At 33.2% G+C, this 20,014-nt stretch overlaps 1 protein-coding gene across 1 annotated transcript in view; it reads left to right on the top strand.

The window, feature by feature from the left end:
* The first annotated feature begins 17,501 nt into the window (after window positions 1–17,501).
* LOC128176505 (uncharacterized) overlaps window positions 17,502–20,014 on the top strand; it is a 44,835-nt gene continuing 42,322 nt past the window's right edge. The window contains exons 1-2 of the mRNA XM_052842900.1: window positions 17,502–17,642; window positions 18,361–18,457. Of these exons, the coding sequence (XP_052698860.1) occupies window positions 17,559–17,642; window positions 18,361–18,457 (181 nt within the window). The 5' untranslated portion in view covers window positions 17,502–17,558. The remainder of the gene's footprint in view (window positions 17,643–18,360; window positions 18,458–20,014) is intronic.

Raw genomic sequence — 20,014 nt, 5'->3', positions numbered from 1 at the left:
ATGATCTATTGAAGTTGTTTTTTAAATATATGACTTTTTTAAAAAATTTAAAAAAAGAGAAATTGTTTCTGTGTAAAATTTTCGTAATATATATTTTATAATAATTTAATTTTCAATGATAAAAAAAAATCGTTATGCTGGATTTTATTCAAGACACGTGTCACGAGAGATATATTTCACAGTCGAACGTTATGCGTGGCATGGCTATTACAAGTATCATGCCCATTAAAAAAAATGTTGGCTATATTTCATAATAATAGAAATCATTTTAGAATGTGCATTTTCATAGGTTGTATAGCCATTAAAAAGAACTTAGAACTTAGACACTTCTTTTAAAAAGTCGCGCAGAAAATTCACAAATGAATCGAAGTTAGAAATGTGCTTTTTCTCCTAAATAATTTGATGCCAAATATACAACCATTGCGAATAAAAATAATTGATTTTTAGAAATAAAATGATGTCAACATTATAATCCACCGACGTCAAGTTCTCACTGATGAAGGAGGCCAAGAAGCTGCGGAAAAACTCCGAAACCAGGCACATCATCATCAACGAAGACTTAACAAAATACCGCGATCGTCTTCTGTACTTGTGCAGGCAGCTGTGTCGTGAACGCAAGTTGAAGCAGGCCTGGACATCCAACGGCAAGATCAGCGTCCGTGACTTTGGGGACAGGACTTATGCGATCCGCAAGGAGTCGGATCTTGCTCCCTTTGGTCATGTGTTGAAAGAGAGTGGCCACTCATAGACCATTCTTGTTTACATCGTGCCTTGCTACAATCAATCAAATAACATTTTGTCTATCGTTTATAGGTCTATGATTTAAATCATGTTTTTTTTTTCATACCTATATATATAGTATATACTGTCACTGTGCTTAGTTATGAGTACTCCAAATCGCTAGTCTCAACATAAACACCCTATACAAAAAATCTGTAAGTTTAGATGTTACTTTTCACCCTTACCACGTACAAAACCCTACTCCCTTATTATTACAAATGCACTCAACGTGCATACTATTGTGTACATATGTTGTGTTTATTTGTACATTGTTTTCTTGCTCATATGAGAGAGATGTTCATATCATTGTTGTACTTTACGTGGACCTTGTCCACTTGTTCTATTATTCAGTCATCATCACTTCATTTGATTTCTTATTACCCCAACTGACCCGAAATTCCTCATTTGAAATCTACCATAACCCAGGTATTACCTGATTAATGTGTGTAGATGTCTGTAGCTACCGGGCCAGTGTGGGGTTATTTTATCACATTGCCATTTTTCCCAAATCATCATTAAGTTTGTCTGATTTCGTCTGTATCAATTTACTATTACAATATGGCATAAAATGTGTACCTATCATCATATTTTTACTTGTTTTCCCTTGGACTGAAATGTCACATTTTGATTGGTTTAAACATAGCACGTGATTGCCTCATATATCTCTATATTTGTTCTGTGAGAAATAATATTAGGCAATATGGCCGTCATTGGTCGACGCTTCGCTTACTCATTTCGACATTTCATAGTATTTTATACATAAACTGCATGCCGTAAGTTCTTAAAGTATTTGCCCTTTGAAATTCTTTAAAATTAGAGTAGTTGCCCTTAGAATATTGACGTCACATTGTTTTGTCTGGAGCAGAACAAAATGACAGCGTCGAAATTTGCTCAAATCTCTGCAGAGGAAAGGGAGAAAACATTTAAAATTGAATAGCAACAAAACATTGTAAGTAAACATGGGTGAAGCAAAGATTTTGAAAGAGTATTTGAAAGGTGAGATTGAAAATTTTGAAGAGTTTAAATGAGTTAAATTGGACGAGATGTAAGGCATCTTGTACATGGCTTTGCGTAGATCATCACAATTTGTGAATAAATATGTCGCTTGAAAGTCCTCGAGAAAACAAAACACTTATTAGGTTAGTTACTGACTCACTACGAAAATATATTGGGTTGATCAATCTCATAGAAGGCTCGGCTTCGCCTCGCCATCTATGAGATTGATCAACCCAATATATTTCCGTAGTGAGTCAGTAACTAACCTAATAAGTAATAATGTATACTCAAGCATGGGGTTAAACCATACAAAACACGATGATATCTCATTCACTACTATTAGATCTACCAGTGTTCCTATTTTACACAAATCATGTATATTTGTATCTATGACTTTACTTACTTTTTCGTACCTACTTCTTCTCCTGTCAGGCGATATTGAAGTGAACCCAGGACCCTTCCCAACACCAACTGTCACACATTCAACATCCACGTGTAATTCATCAACAATTACCCTAGCTGCAGGACTGTAGCTCCCGGTCTGAAAAAATTCGGATGGACGACCTGGGAGCTACAGTGCCTCCCATAGTAAATCAAAGTACTGAAGTACTGAAAGCCGGGCTCTTTTGGTGTGTCTTTATGCATATTGTGTAGTAAAGACTGAAAATCTCTCTTTTTCTCTCTCTCGCTCTCTCTCTCTCTCTCTCTCTCTCTCTCTCTCTCTCTCTCTCTCTCTCTCTCTCTCTCATGCTTTTAATGTCGGCAAAGCATCAGAGAGCGACCAAATTTTGTAAGCGGCTATAAACAAAAAATATGTCTGTCTAGTAGAAGTTAAAAAGTTCAACAGTTGCTGCCTTGAATTTTGCAACAAGCATTATATATTCAATCCCCATTTCTTCATCGCGCAGCAAAGTAGTTCATGGAAATTCATGCGCATTGTTTGTCTCCAAAATGCATAGTAATGTTTTAAAAACACGTTATTAATAAGAAAACTAAAAAAGATAGACAATTCATTCGAAATTTTAAAAAAAGAAACAAAATGCCAACACTTTTGACAAAACGTGGCTCTTTGTGTAACTATTTGGTTTAGCGGAAGCCTTACCTTGACGCTGTTTGGTTTTTTGTTTACTTGTGCTATTTATAGTAACATTGGCGATTTGCCTGCCTATAGCCAGGACTCTGCTTTCAGCAGAGCCCGGCTAAAAACTGCAATTTACGGCGCACAAAAAATTGCGCTTGTTTTGGACTTATTAACCCTATTTTCACATTAATTCTGTAAAAATAATTAGAACTATAAAATTTTTCAGCAAAATTACTACTGATATCGTCACGTTACTTAACTCAGACTTTCTCTTAAACATGATAACCGACCTCGGAAAATGAAGTTTGTTAATTTACGTCGAGATCGAGAGTCGCCATTTTTAAATGTAAACAAACTTGCACCACTCTAATTTACAGGGCTGGGGATGTTGTTTAAAAGAATATCAGAGGCAAGTAAAGTGACAATATCTTTAGTAAAATGTCCGAGGAATTTTTTGGGATTAAATATTTGTACAGAATGAGATCGTAAATGAGATTAATAAGTCCAAACCTAGCGCATTTTTTGTGCGTCGTAAATTGCAGATTTTTACTATGGGAGGCACTGTAGCTCCCAGGTCGTCCATCCGATTTTTTTCAGACCGGGAGCTACAGTCCTGCAGCTACAATTACCCCCAATCAACACATCTTTCGATCCACATAGATTTACTTTCGTTCATTTAAACGTTCAAAGTCTAACACATAAGGTCCATATACTCGAAACAGAACTTCACAATCATACCATCCTTTCATTTACTGAAACATGGCTTCACGAAGATAACATTACCTCGGATATCGATATACATAACTTCCAGACTCCATTCTGTCGTTGTCGTAAAACTAAAACAGGAGGGGGCGTGGCAGTATATGTAAAAGATAATATTTTCGCAAAACGCAGAGTCGACCTTGAACCAACCACGGTTGAGTGCGTTTGGTTGGAACTTTTTATGGGTGGTCATTCTTATCTGTACGGAACGTTTTATCGACCCCCAAACTCTCCAGTATCTATATGGAGTGATATAGAGTACTCCATAGACTTAGCTTTTAAAACCAAAATTAGCAAAATAATAATCACAGGTGATTTCAACGCAAACTTACTGACCAACAATTACCAATCCGAGTATCTTATCAATATAATGAATATGTACAACATGACCCAACTTATTGAAGAACCAACCCATTTTACTGAAGAAACTTGTAGACTTCTAGATGTTATTATAGTCAGTGATAGTAATATTCTTGAAAAAGCTTATGTTGGCGATTGTTTTCTGGACCAAAATGTACGTTATCATTGTCCTGTTTATGCGTCGTTAACTCTATGTAATCAAACCTCCCACTCATTTAAACGCGAAATTTGGTTATTCAACCAAGGCGATTACGTTTCATATAGAAATAGCCTTAACTCAATCGACTGGGAAGAAATATTGTCTGATTCTGACATCGACACCAATGTTAAAAGATTTAATGAAACTATTATAAAACACGCTAGAAATAACATTCCCAATAAGATAGTGACTATTAGAAAATCCGACCCTCCTTGGATGAATAATGAAATTCGAACACTTATCCGTCGACGGAAACGATTGCATTCAATCGCTAAACGAACTGATCATCCTGACAAATGGACCGAATTTAGAAAAACAAGAAATCACTGTATACGCACTGTACGTAATGCTCGCGATGATTATTATAAAAAGCTGTCAAAAAATATATCCGAGTGTAACGACTCAAGGAAGTGGTGGAATATGGTAAATAAAATATCCAACACTCAGATTCGCAATGACTTACCTCCCTTGGATGTTAATGGCAATGTAGTCGATAACAATTTTGAAAAAGCAACTGCTTTTAACATCTTTTTTACAAATCAGTCAAATATCGACGATTCATCAGCGACTCTTCCAAATACTAGTAATAACAACGCTTCTAACCATTTATATACAGAAATAATACTTTCCGACGACGAAGTAAAAAATGTTCTTCTTTCATTAGATACGTCTAAGGCTACTGGGCCAGTCCTCATAAATCCTCGACTTCTTAAGGAAGCTGCGTCGATTTTAAGTTTTCCATTGCGCAAATTATTCAACAAATCACTTCAAAATTCACATTTTCCTACGGAATGGAAACAAGCTAACGTAACACCTGTTCACAAAAAGGGTAAACGTAATGATATTAACAATTACAGACCGATTTCATTATTGTGTATTACTGGTAAAGTCATGGAAAGATGCGTTCACAACCATATTTATAGTTACTTTGTAGAAACAAAATTCTTGTGCAACAATCATTTAGGTTTTATCTCCGGTGACTCAACAGTCAATCAATTATTAGACATATCTAACGATATAGGAAGAGCCTTAGACTCGGGAAGGGAGGTGCGTGCCGTGTTTTGTGATATAAGCAAAGCGTTCGACAGAGTTTGGCATAAGGGTTTGCTTTATAAACTTCAACAAGCCGGGATAGGAGGTAAACTTTATCTGTGGTTCGAAAATTATCTCCAGAGTCGTAAACAAAGAGTTATAATAAACTCATCAGCTTCGGGTTGGCGCGACGTAAAGGCTGGTGTACCCCAGGGCTCAATATTGGGTCCATTGTTATTTCTTGTATATATAAACGATATAGTGTTTGACATAAGATCCACTATCAAATTATTTGCGGATGACACCACCTTATACATTATTGTCGATAACCCGGTCATCGCAAGTAAGACATTAAATAGCGACCTTGACAAAATCCACAAATGGTCTAATCAATGGTTAGTTACCTTTAATTCTCAGAAAACTGAAAGCATAACAATTAGTACCAAACGAAACCGAACTCTACATCCAGACTTGTACTTGAATGGACAAAAGATAAGTGAAGTGTCACATCATAAACACTTAGGATTACATTTTTCAGACAACGGACAATGGTCATATCACGTTAATATTGTCGTGGCGAAGGCATCGTCTAGGTTACACATTCTACGACGACTCAAATTTTTATTAGATAGAAAATCCTTAGAAAAACTTTACATTTCATTTGTAAGACCAGTCATTGAATACGCAGATGTTGTCTGGGACAATATCTCAAACGATTTAGCCGATAAACTCGAAAAAATCAATATTGAGGCAGCTTGCATAGTCTCAGGTGCGACAAAACTCGTAAGTTTAAATGATCTGTATCGAGAGGTTGGATGGGACACTCTACACAATCGTAGACAAAAACATAAACTAATCAAATTCCACACCATGGTCCATAGAAGTGCTCCAGATTATCTATCTTCTCTAATCCCCTTAAGAATCAGTGAAACACATCATTATCCCACAAGAAGATCGCACTGCATTACTCAACGAAAATCTAATACAAACCACTATTCACAATCTTTTCTACCGTCCACTACAAAGCTTTGGAACGATCTTCCGATAAGTGTCCAAGAAAATCCTTCAGTATCCAATTTGAAACGTGTGCTTAACTCAAACTGTTGTAAAACCCCAAGACACTTTCTATTTGGTAAGCGCACAGAACAGATCTTACACACACGACTTAGACTCAATTGTAGTATACTTAATTCGCATTTATCCAAAAAACATATAATAGATAATCCTAATTGTGCCTGTGGACAAATTGAAACAACACTACACTTTTTATTAGAATGTCCTCTATACACTGATGCAAGGGAAAAATTCATTGACCCATTAAGACCGGTCACTTTAAAAATTCTGTTATTTGGAGACCCAGATAGAAATTATTCCTATAATACAAACATTTTCAAACATGTACATCATTTTATTTCTGCTACTAAACGATTTGTAACTTAATTCCACTTGCTACCGTATTGTCGATTTTGTTATTTTTGCATCGTACGACTGTTTATTACTCGGTCACTTTTAATGTTAATTCAAGTTATGATATCTCTCTCTGTATATTTTCTATCATATTTTTCCCTTTTCATTTTTTTTGGTTAAATTTTTCCATCAATTCCATCTTTTTTTTCATTTGTTGTTCCTAATATACTTGCCATTCAGCAAGGGCAACTATCGTTTTTAATAGTCGAAAGTCAATTTAAGGAAACGGATTAATATAAGTTGTAACAACTTGTTTCCGAATCCTGTTTGCATTATTTATTGTTCATATTGATGTACAATTCAAAATGAAATAAAGTTTAAACCCCAACATTATATGTCACGGGTACGTAAAATGACGCAAGGACTTAAACGTTACGGCATGCAGTATGTGTGCGGGTTTTCTTTCTTCATAAAAACAGTTTTAGTGAAAATTATAAATACCTACAAATTATTTTGTGAAGAAGGTAGCAAAAGTATAAAAAAATAATAATAAGATGTAGGAATAATAACTTAAAGACAAAATTGATGACAAATATCTGAACTTAACCGGTCGAATTAATTTATTTTTACGAATAAGATATAGACGTCATGGGTACATGTAAAATGACGCAATGACGTTAAACGTGATGTGACGATGAACATGTATTTTGATTATTTCAACGGGATCTTTGACTGCTAATCTACGAATTAACATTAATTAAGAAAAAAAGAAACAAACAAGGGTAGAACAGACTCGGGAATGGAGGAGTTTTGTATATCATTTTTGAATCAAGAGCTATTCTTGACAATATATGACTAATTTCAGAGGAAGTTCATTTAAGAATAAGAATTGAAAGTTGTGAGCGAATCGCATACTTTTGAGCAGTGATATTTCTTACAAATATTTATGTTTTGAAGTTTTGAAATATAAAATCTCTTACATGTCGAAAAAATCAATTTAAAGGTCTTATTTTTTAATTTATTTGTATGTTGTGGTTAATGAAATGTACCATTACGTTATAAGTGAAAATGACTTTTTGACGTTTTTTACGTTACCGAAATTAACATCAACGCCCCTTTTGTTTATCGCAAATCTAACTTGGGTGTACATGGACCGACGCGTTGAGTGACGTCACTATTGGGATTGCGAGTTGCAGTTTAGCATTTTCATTGGCCGCTTTAGCACTGTCGTGTATCCGCGCCGGTAGTGACATGTTTGGATAACGTGAAAATGGCGTATCCATTGCAAAAACAATGAGTGTTGTGTCCTTTTTTCTATCGACAACGGGGTAAATATTAATTAAAATATCGTAATAGTCATTCATATTTTTCTGAAGGTTTTGCAGTTGAAAAGAGTGTGCGTTATTTTCGTTCATCGTTTATAAAAACGACTTATTTGTAGAAAAATCAATCGTTTACGTGTCATTTTAACGCTAAAACCAAGAACTATTTCTAGGTTACGTAGATAATATAACACATACTAAAAATCTGAAGCAGCCAAAATTAATTTAAAACATTGCATTAACCAAATAAAACCAAACCGATGTCTTTTTAATACATTAATATGTATAAAAATAGCAATAACTTCATGCACCTGCTAAAGAAGTAGTACGGTTTGGATAAATAAATTATTCCGGTTTGGATGCTAAAATATCAATTGTGCAAATGGTACGGTTTGAATGATTTAAAGTTTTAGGATTTTTGATATTTTTATATAATATTATAATGACATATTATAAAACCAAAATACTTCCACATGTTCGAAGGGAACTAAAACTGGATGACTATAAGTTTATTTCTTTAGACATGTACAAGCCTGTTTTTTTCCTCTGATAAAATGGTATATTTAGTGTATAATTGATCAGAAATTGATTATTTAACGAATAAGGATCCGAATCATTCTTTGATCGAATATCATGAGTTGATTATTTTGGTCGGGGCGTGGTCAAACCCAATAAAGCTCGAAACGAAATTACACCTAACAATATCGAAAGAATGATTCCTTATTACTTATATTAATTTAATTCACAGCAATTGTACTTTTAAATATTTTAATAAGCAAACGTCATTTGAATTTATTGGACTGAATATGAACAAATTGATACTTAGCGTTATCAAATGAAAAGACATTGAAAATGTAAATATAGTTATATCAAGTTTTTTTTTACTGACATTTCAAAAGAATACTTTCTTTAATTTTAGATTATAAAGAAAATATAAGTTTTCACCTTTAACCTGAAAAGCAATATATCATATACACACCTTAACAGACAACTATCTACTACTTTTATGGCAAGCGACTATATGATGTGTTTTTTAGTTATTCTGAAATGATATTTATAATCGTGAAGTACGTTTAACGGAGAACGTGCTTGGTAATAATATTATGAAAGTGAGCTTTGTTTACATTCAATACCAAGCCTGTACATCGCTAGACAAAGAAAGTTCTACAATTATTTCACTCCCAGTGATTATACTGATATAATACAAAGTACCACAGATGTCTGCCAAGTCATATATTTACTCTGTTGTTAGAAATAGTTGGTCCAAAAAATTCAAGTGATGACGAGACCTAAGTAAACATCGCCATTTTATATGTACATTAAATTTTATTCAGTCATAATTCTCACCAGAAAATCAAAAAAATAAATATGTATCTATGTATATCAAGAGGTTTTGGTGACTCATGCGGGAAATGAAGGTGGTGTCACTGCAGAAAAAGTACAAAACCCGCGTTAGTATTTAACATGAAAGTATAATGATAAAAATGTCATAGTTAAAAATTTGCCAAAGCAAAGTTGTTAGGCTGTTGCAAAACTAAGAAGTTGTTTGGGAACGTTTCAATTTTTAATTTAGAAAAATAGACAAGTATAATGTTGGATAAGTTAAATATTCTGTATCAAAAGAGAATTTTTTTTTCATTTTCATGAAACCCATATCAGGATACCAATAATTAAAAATATCCACGTTATCACGGTTTGTTCTGTGCAGTGTATCAATATATTATATCGTTTCAATTTTAAAAGAAAAAAAATATTTGTATCATTAGATGATTTTACAGACTTTAAACTTTTTAAAGTTGGTATAATTCTGTATTTGACTGATCTCTTTTGATTGTTTGACGTTTTCACGTTTAAAGCCGATAACGATATAGAAGCATAACAATTGAAACTGTCTTAAACACATGTTTTTTGTGTCGGTACAGATTTTGGTAAGGCTGAATCTTTTGAAATTAATATCGATGGAATGATTATACAATAGACTTAACATATCTGTAAAGCAATCTGTATGCAATTTTTATAATTAAGCTAATTGCACGTTATTTGGAGCGTGTGTAAAATTGAAATTCAAATTACGGTATATTAAGTTTTGTTGGCTTAAATGCACAAGTCTTTAACGTGTATGTTTATTTTTTTAAACAATATGACTTCATATGTCTATCACATGACGATATCAGCATGCTTTTCAGTGAGGGCATGTATATCGCATAGTAGCGATGGTATATCCCCTTCGCGAGGGGATAATTAAAGGAACTATTTAAACTCACAAATTAATTACATCCAAACCGTATCAGATGCGTATCCAAACCGATCCTATTTTGAAAAACAAGGTCATCCAAACCTGTTCCGTTGTTCACAATTAATCGACATGAACTGCTTATTTACATAATTTTAACATAAAATTCGTAGAACTTTAAAGATTTTATACACTTTTAAATAGATCTGACGATCTTTTTCGTGTAAAAGTAGACAATATAAGCCTTAAATAACACGAAAACTTATCAAGAAGCAAACGGAACCACCATTTTCACTTTAACCAAACACGTCACTACCGGCGCGGATACACGACAGTGTTTAGTACCCACCCATTCTTACCTGCTAACATGGTATTGATAATTTATGCACCAACTGCCAGATGTGTCGTTTAACTCTGTATCAGAACTGCAATAGAGTTTTCACAGTAATCGCTTTTTGTTTTTTATGGTGTAAACAATTGTCAAAAACACGCCGTTTAAACAGGCTTAATCACCAATTCATTTTTCAGTATAATGCTCCATCGATAAATTCAATCATTTTTTACGCATCGATTTAAGATGAGGCAGTATTTATTTTGTTGTAGCTTATTCACAGCAGATACCCATTATGGCCCCACCTTACCCCAGGGGTCATGATTTTCACAATTTTAAATCTACACTACCTGAGGATGCTCCCACACAAGTTTCAGCTTTCCTGGCTGATTAGTTTCTGAAAAGAAGATTTTAAAAAATTTACTTTATATATTCCTATGCAAAAATTTGACCCCCCCCCCCCATTGTGGCCCCACCCTACCCCCAGGGGTCATGATTTTCACAATTTTAAATCTACACTACCTGAGGATGCTTCTACATAACTTCATCTTTCATGTCTAATAAATTTCTGAGAGGAAGATTTACTCTATATATTCCTATGTAAACATTCGACCCCCATTGTGGCCCAACCCTTCCCCCCGGGGTCATGATTTTCATAACTTTAAATTAACATTACCTGAGAAGAATGCTTTCACATAATTTTCAGCTATTCTGGTAGATAAGTTTCCGAGAAGAAGATTTTAAAGATTTACTCTATATATTCCTGTGTAAAAATTCGTTAAGTTTCAGCTTATTACATTTTCATCAACAGATAGAGATTTATCAAACCAAGAACACAATCTGTGTAATTAGTACATCAATTATATTCAAGAAGTTCAATATTGAATATACATAAGGAATTGTCTTACTAATTAATATTTTTTTTCACACAGAAAACAAGTGATGTACATATTCCAAGTTTCCACATGAACACAATGGATTTGCTATGGATATTGCATCGATAAAGATCAGAATTCAGAATACGATTGTGCCTTAGTTTTGTATGAATAATGTTTAAAAAATCTAATACCAAATTTAAAATACTTTGAAGGCTTTGTAATGTTGCTCTATAATTTTTTTCCTTAAAAGTAGCTAATGAGGTAGCTTCCCTTGTATTAATACTCAGACCATTCCACTTACGAACAGCATAAATCAAAGTACTGAAGAACTGTCGGGGGTTGATTTTATCGATTATTACTTATTTTAAAATCAACGATATGTTATTTTGCATGGCAAGTAGTTTCCAACATGTATTTGAATGACGCACATTTTTTTATTATATGAATTCTCCCACAGGAATTTCGTGAAAACCCAATATGATCATGTTGCATAATATTCACAGAATTATTCCATCAAACTACGTATCAGTAATCGAAATAGTTATGAGTAATTGTATGGATCCAAGCAAAATTGAACTGTGTCCGTTTATCTCCGACAAGCAAGAGAGACTCTCTGCTGGTCGGAGATTTGCGAAGACAGCCGACCGTCTGGTTGTACGAGACTATATTGAACTCTGGCGTAGGAATAGTTCGATTTTATCGATTAGAACACTCTAAAAAAAGTTTTACTATACATTTTTAAAATAAGAATTTGAATTTAGAAAAACTATAAATATTAAGTAATACAATTAGTCAGAATAGCAAGTAAAAGGCAATCTCGTTTAGTAATTGGAATCGTAATTAGTAAATACCACTAATACAATTACTTATGATTTATTTTACTCATCATTTCTGCAATTACTTAAATGTATATACAGATTGGTTATTTATTTACTCTATTTAATACTTATTTTAAGTAATCAAAATCAGTTTGTTATAAGTAATTTAATTACTTGTAGAAGACTATTTACTTTTTTGCAATTACTAAAATGTATATAAATATGTTTTTTATTTACTCAATATAATTCTCATTTCAAGTAATTAAATTCATTTATTTTCATTAGTTTATCCAATATGGTTTGTTATAGGTAATTTAATTACTTGTAGTAGACAAATTTATTACTTTATTTGCAATTACTTAAATGTATATAAATACTTGTTATTTATTTACTCAATATAATTCTCATTTCAAGTAGATATACCTAGGAAGAAATTAAATTAATTCCAGATAATTTTATATTTAACAACTTAAATCAGAAAATAAGGCCCATTAATTAATAAAATGACGTTAATTTGTACAAAATTTTAATGCAACGTCAATTTTGCAGAGAGTTTGCTGCAAATTTGCGACAAACAGTTGCCGCAAGCTTACAGATAAACATAGCAACTTTAAGATATTACAGCATAAAAACAATTAATAAACACTTATAATCATTTAATAATGAGTTACTCATACATGTACTATGCTTTTTAATCAATTTACAAATAACTTCTACTGGTGATTAACAAAGATGATTAACTTAAACAGTTGCAGCAAAATTAGAGATAAAGGACACAAGTTAAAATTATCAACTTTAAATTTTGCACATTTTATAAATTTCAAAAATAAACACAAAATTGATGAACAAACCATAATGAAATTTGACAAATAGTACTCAACCAATTGGTGATGATTTATTGCTGCAGATTGATTAACTTGAATGCAGTTTGATCACAACATGCATGCACATATGGACTTGGACAAAAGTTCACAATGAGCGAAGTTCAAACCATATAGTTCACAATTAAGCCCTGCAAGGTCACTGGTCATATTACAATTAATCATGGCAATCTTTAAGGCATTCTTGATGTCTTTTTTATGACAGTCTCCTGTATGTGCTCTCCGATATAATTTCACACATAAACAATATCACACAAATAGCCGAATATCACAATAATGTCCACAATGGAATGGTCAGACTTCAGCACTGTTGTTTATATGCTTTTCTATGTAGTCTTACACAAATTCTGTCTTCGCTCTTTTTTGTTTGCATCATTTGATAATAAAATCAGTGAGTTAGTTTTTCATGCAAGGTTTTTTTTAGGTCTGTGTAACCCGGTCACCAGGGCAGACACCTATTGGGAAGATAAATGGATTTCATATAAGCACAATTTTTTTCAAATTTAAAGCAGTTTCTAAGAAAAACAAGTTAGTCTATCATATATCTACTCCATCTACTGATCTTTTAATCAATATAGCTACAAATTTGCACTACTAACTCTGACTATGTGAGTGGAACATGAATTCTTTTATTTAAGTAATAAAAATGTAAGTCATATAAAATGTACTTATACACTATGTAATGATAATTCACTAAATTTGGCGTTGTTTAAATAAATTTTGAATTTAAATTATTTGTTCATGCATCACAACGATGTCAATAACAAGCGTTTTGCTTGATTCGACACCCGGCATTGTCAGAGGGACGGCCTTAAACTGTTAAACCATAGGCGTCTGAACCGGGGGGGGGGGGGGGGGGGGGGGGGGGGGTCGCTTAGCCCCCCACTTTTTTTGCAAAGTTGGACCTAATCATTAGGGACATAGCATCACAGAGGCCGGGTTCAGCCCCCCCCTACTTTTTCTCGTAGCAATGATAATTGTTCCTAAATTTACCTTGAAAGATTGAGAAGTTGGGAGTCATAGGCATACTAGCCCCCCCCCCCCCCTCCACGGACTAGGAATTTCATGTTTTGGGTAAAAAAGATTCGTAGGTAAGATAGTTTTTTTGGAAGTATAGGTATACCTCCCCCCCCCCCCCCCCCCCGCACGGATTAGGATTTCGATGATTTTGGGAATCAGTTTTTTTTTCCTCAATTTTCTGAGGATTAGTCTAGCCACCCCCCCCCCCCCCCCACTTTCAATTTGCTTCCGACGCCAGTGTAAACTCATTATAAAAGATCACAGTCTTTCGTTTTATATTCCAATAACTGTTTAAACTGCCATTCAACGAATATATTTTCATTACTTCACTTACTTTTTCAAAACGTGCTCATGATCATGCACGAGATGGTGCATGCAGTGGCCTTGGGTGTTGAGACTCAATTCATTCACTTATATTCGTCCTCTGTTTAGCCGTGGATATTCCAAAAGTAAACACTCCATTGACAATCATTCTTTTACCTTGTGCACAGCCTTATTCCCTTATTTTCATTCATTTTACCATCTCAGTGATGGCAGACAACATGGCAGCATCGAATGTGAAAATTCGCGGCTAGCTATTGATCGACCAATCAGCGCGCGCGTAGCTTAACATTGAAACAAAAGTAAAATAGAAACAAACACTGAACAGCATACGAAAAAATTCTTCAATCTTCATGATTCAACATCAAGCAATTTAGACACTCCAATATAAGTTAACTGATATTTGAGCGTAGGTAAAAAGAATATAGCATAACAAAAGAACAGACAGGTTGGTGTTCACGTAATACGTGGGGTCTGGAGGGGGGGGGGGGTCATTTTGCCTTTTATACATGTAATGTATGTGATTAAAGTTGATCTTATTTTCGTAATAATAGAAATTTTTATTGAGACTATCTTAGAATTATATAATTCATAATATACTTATATATTAAGTCTTTTTTTTTCTTTAAGTATATGATAGTTCTTTATCATAACAAATATCAGTAAAGGAATTACTTAGTAAATCATTTTTTGTTTTTAGTAAATGATTGTCCCTTTTTTCATAACAATAATCAGTAAAAAGGAATTACTTAGTAAAACATTTCTACACATTAAGTAAATGTAAGTAAAATATTTTTATTTAGTAATTGACATGAAGTTCAGTAATTGTTTTAAACTTGTAAGTAAATGTTAAGTAATTACCTATTACTTATTAATATGATTTTAAGTAAAAAATGATTACTAAGTAAAACTTTTTTTAGAGTGAACTAAATTTTGTCAGCGGTGTTGATGAGTGCTTAGGTCCAAACACTGTTTCACTTCCGGTTTGCCTGATTAAAGCATAGGAGAGTTGATTAAAATCAACTCATAAAACTGACTTGGTAAAAACTTCTAATCTACATCTGGGAAAAGAATACATCATAATGAATTTCTAGTATTGTAATGGGAAATGCGTTTCGAATGTTAGGAGTTATGTCTTTAAGATTGTAATGAATTTTGAACATTGTTGATAATTTAAGGTAGTCCATCCATAACTATCATGTTTCATATCTAATAGATTTAAAGTTTGATCACCTAAATCTTGGTGTGATTTTAAGGGGTTTATTAAATAAGAAAGATTCACCTTTGAAATTTAAAAAAAATTGAATATTAAGAAATTTATCATATGTTAAAGCTAACATTGATGTCTGTGGGGAAAATGCATTTTTAAATATACATTTCTAGTACAAGTAATTTGCTCACATTTCTCGTGGTAAAAAGTTGTAAAAGCTTTCCCTTTTTTCAAATATGCTAAAATAATTCATAATTTACCATACATATTTTCCGAAAATGATTTGTTAAAAATTTTCCTAAACTCTTTAAAAAAGTTTTAAGTTCAAAAAGTTCATTTGATTGACTACAAATATACTCCCAAGATTGGTTTATGTCAGCCAAATAATAACATTAAAATACATATTTAATGTAGATCAGTCAAAATTGTTAATTTCGGCTTAGTTATGGATGGACAACCTTAAAACGGCCTCGTCTCATTATTAATGGCTCCCATTCTGTTACAAATAGAACATTTTGAAGCTAGTACCTACGACCAAAAAACCTGTTTTTTCGCAGCAAACATTTTTCTTAAATACATATAATACATCTAGAATATTGAATAAGATGAAGTTGCCCCCGCCCCACCACTTTTTGGGAGCATATCAATATTGGAGTGAAAATAACGAAATTGGCTTTGGATAATAACCAACCCCCCACTCCCACAGACTGGGAATTTCAAGATTAGCATTAGTTTTTTGATTGATTTAATTTTTTTCACTTGTCAATATACAGCGGATGAGCCCCCCCCCCCCCCAACACTTTCAAAAACATATAAAGCACCACGTACGTTCCAGTTTGTTGCGTATTTAACTGTAATTTGACCTGGAAAGTATAGTTTCCTTTGTTAAAATTCATATTGAACAAAGTTTCTATAGCCTTTGGTCTTATATTTTTATGCCAGAGTTATAAGTATTAATTTACTCGTTCGTGAAATATGTTTTCAATTTTTTATTGTAAAAACCACAAACCATTGTCTGTATAAACACATGCGCCAAATACATTTTTGTTCAATCAGGACTTTGGTGAGTAACATATATATAGACCATTAGGCAAAATGTGCCAAACAATATTACATTTTATACCCTCATTATATATTTAAATGATGGTTCATACCTTCTGTAGACAGACAGCACAGCGCGGACTGTGACAAGGCAGTACGTATGTAGATTGTTCACGTTGGGAACGAGGTCTCGTGTGTGAAACTCACGTGTCGCGCATTGGCATTTATTACTGTTTACTGTCGATGCATGGCAGCAGACAGATCGCGAAGGAAATAAGTACTCAATAGTTTCATCCCGGCTCTTCAGGTAAAACATCTCTCTCTCTCTCTCTCTCTCTCTCTCTCTCTCTCTCTCTCTCTCTCTCTCACTCTCTCTCTCTCTCTCTCTTTTTATTTCTTTCTTTAAGTTTTGATTTACGCAACTATTTGATGAGAAAATAGGCCAATTATTGTCAAAAACATATCAGTACAAATAATTATTATTTGACAGTATGAAGGGGTATCTTTTTGGGGGAAGAGTTTATATGTTAGAGGGTTCATTTCATTAAATTCTTTAGAGTTAAAATATTTCAAAATTTAATAACAATTTCTTGTACGGGTTTAATTTTCGTTGATTGGTTAAAATATTCAATTTTTTTTATCGCTAAATTCTCACATTGCTGTTAAAAACTGTTTGCTATAATTTTTGGCATATTTTAGAGGAAGTTAAACGCGAAACAATTATATCCGCTAATAAATACATACTACGCGTGCTATTAGGGAATATGTTTTAATCAAAATGGTTTACATATCATATCATTTACATAAATGACTGTGAGTAGTATTTCAGGATAACATTGGACGCTATCTTTTGGTCTCCATCCTGCGTGTGCATGAAGAGTCTGACATGGGGGTAAAGGGGGGAATTGATTTGAGAGAAAATGCCGAGACAACGGGGACGTTGGGAGCAAATAACAAGGCAGATAAAGAGGTACGTTTGATTTACCAGACCAATCATAAACTAGATCTTTCATATTGTTATTATATCACACATATATGAATATAGATATAAAAAATAAAATCCTATCCCAAATACATGAGGTGTTTAACCAAATAATTGAATGAGAATGACTTGTACCTTAACAGTCCTTGAGTTTTGTCATAGTTACCGGCAAATGTCATTAACAATATTGATTTGTTATACATCTTGAAACAGAAAGTTGTCGGTGTGGAGTGTAATTAGTGTTGCAGATTGCAGTGTCTATTCCTACCCAGATGCTGCGTGTACTGTCACTGTTAGCGAGAAGTCTTCGTTCATTATAATCCATGCAAAATAAGAAACTCCAAATTCAAAGTATCAGCACATTCAAGATGTTGGATCTAATTGAAAAAACTTGTATGAGCTATAAAGTCAAACATTCACTTCACCTACATGTATTTCATTGATCAAAATAAGAGTGTAAGTTAGATTTCTTTTCTTTCTTATTACATGTAATTAAAAAAAAGGCCAGAAAAAATGAAATGAAAAATGATGGAAATCGATATTTATTTAAAAAAACACCTTACGGTTTCAAATTATGCAAAAGCTACTGGGTTCATATTTTTAAATACACATTGCCATGATCGATTTTAACCGAAAGATTTTCCAGAGTTCGTGTGATATATATCAGAGCCTGACGAAAGAAATCTATATTTATTTTTTTCTATAGAATCAAATGTTGGCAGACAGCTGGCGAACAACAGAAAACATCGCTCTGGAAGAGTTACCTTGTCAAATCATAGATATGATGTCCCCGACGTCCGCAGGTAAGAGTCTCTTTTTAAAAATCTTGAATCTCGACGACTGACAAGTAACAAGAATGGCATCGAATGAAATTACGTATTATACACCTGGAGTTGTTGTTTGCAAAAACACCTAGCCTATATGATGAACCAAGCAATTAAAAGACGCAACAAAAAAGAGCTACAATCACAGGCACTTGTTTTCACCTATAAAGCCTACCCCATATAGTAACATTATATAGAGTGAACTTTTATTACAGAACACACGTGACTATGAACAATGTGTAGATACAAATATTCGCGAGTAGGCCTACAGATGACTGTACACGTATTCCTTTTCTCGATATATTTAGTGATTGTAAATATTATTGAGTAATATTTACTTTCGACATTCAAAAGGTGATTATTTTTAAAACACATTGATTTTCAAAACACAGAGTAAGAAAGATGGGTGGATAAGGCGTGTAAAATGCCTATACAAGGACGGATAAGATACTGAAAAATTAAAATATCAATTAATCTGATAAATTTTCAAAAGATCATTCAAAACAATATATATTTAATACATTATCGATTTATAACCCTTGAATATGTTCAATACTTAGAATGTGTTAATTCAAACTGGCGGATATGTATTAAAACCTCCAAACAGTGCCATTTTTTAGAACTTCAATCCTTTTCTTTTATAGAGTGGGCCTGTGCGCCATATTTTTCTCATAATCTAAATAAGGTCTAATGGAAATCATGCTGATTTAAATCAGCAAAAAAAAATGGAGAGATCACCCATTGTACATTAAAATTGTCATTTTTTCCCAACAATTGAACATTTTAGAAAAATAAGACGTCCATAATCGTGGCCTAAGTCGCATATTTATAGCATTTAAATATAATATGCACGTTGTTGTGATTGAAATGGCTCTGTAGTTAGAGAACCAGGCAGGTTCACCTTATATATCTAAAGGCTTTTTATGTTGTAGGTTCGATACCACTAAAACATAAAGCAATATTTGTTAATCTTTTCTTTTGTTAAAATATTAAAGATTGAATATATTATGTACATGTAGTTAGAAATTGTATATTTGCAAACATGTACAATAAAATTATCAAATAGATTTAATTGGGGGAAAAAATAAATTTGAAATTACATGGGCATTTGCGCTATCTTATCCCCCACCATCTTCTTCTCTTTTCGAAAATTCAAAATTATATGTATATGGATGGTGTCTTCCCACTTGGCCAACATTTTGAAATAATACAGGTAAAATACAGGTATATTTGTATTGGCTAAGTGAGAAGGGGTGCAGGTTAAGAACAAAAGAAGTTAATTACATGTAAGCTAAGTAGTCTGTTTTCAGATATACTGCCAGAAATAAAATATTTGTTAGCCTTTATGGATATATAGGATACTTAATGGTACTTCGTAAACTTGAGAAAAAAACGGGTCCATAGAAAAAAACCCAGAAACAAAAACCTTAGGCTTATTAGAGTTAAACAAGGAAATCTCTCTCTCTCTCTCTCTCTCTCTCTCTCTCTCTCTCTCTCTCTCTCTCTCTCTCTCTCTCTCAAATGCCAAATGTTTGT

The sequence above is a fragment of the Crassostrea angulata genome, chromosome 3, assembly GCF_025612915.1.
Source record: "Crassostrea angulata isolate pt1a10 chromosome 3, ASM2561291v2, whole genome shotgun sequence".
Lineage (NCBI taxonomy): Eukaryota > Metazoa > Mollusca > Bivalvia > Ostreida > Ostreidae > Magallana > Magallana angulata.
Note: the sequence above shows the minus strand (reverse complement) of the source record. Positions and strands in the feature narration are given on the sequence as shown.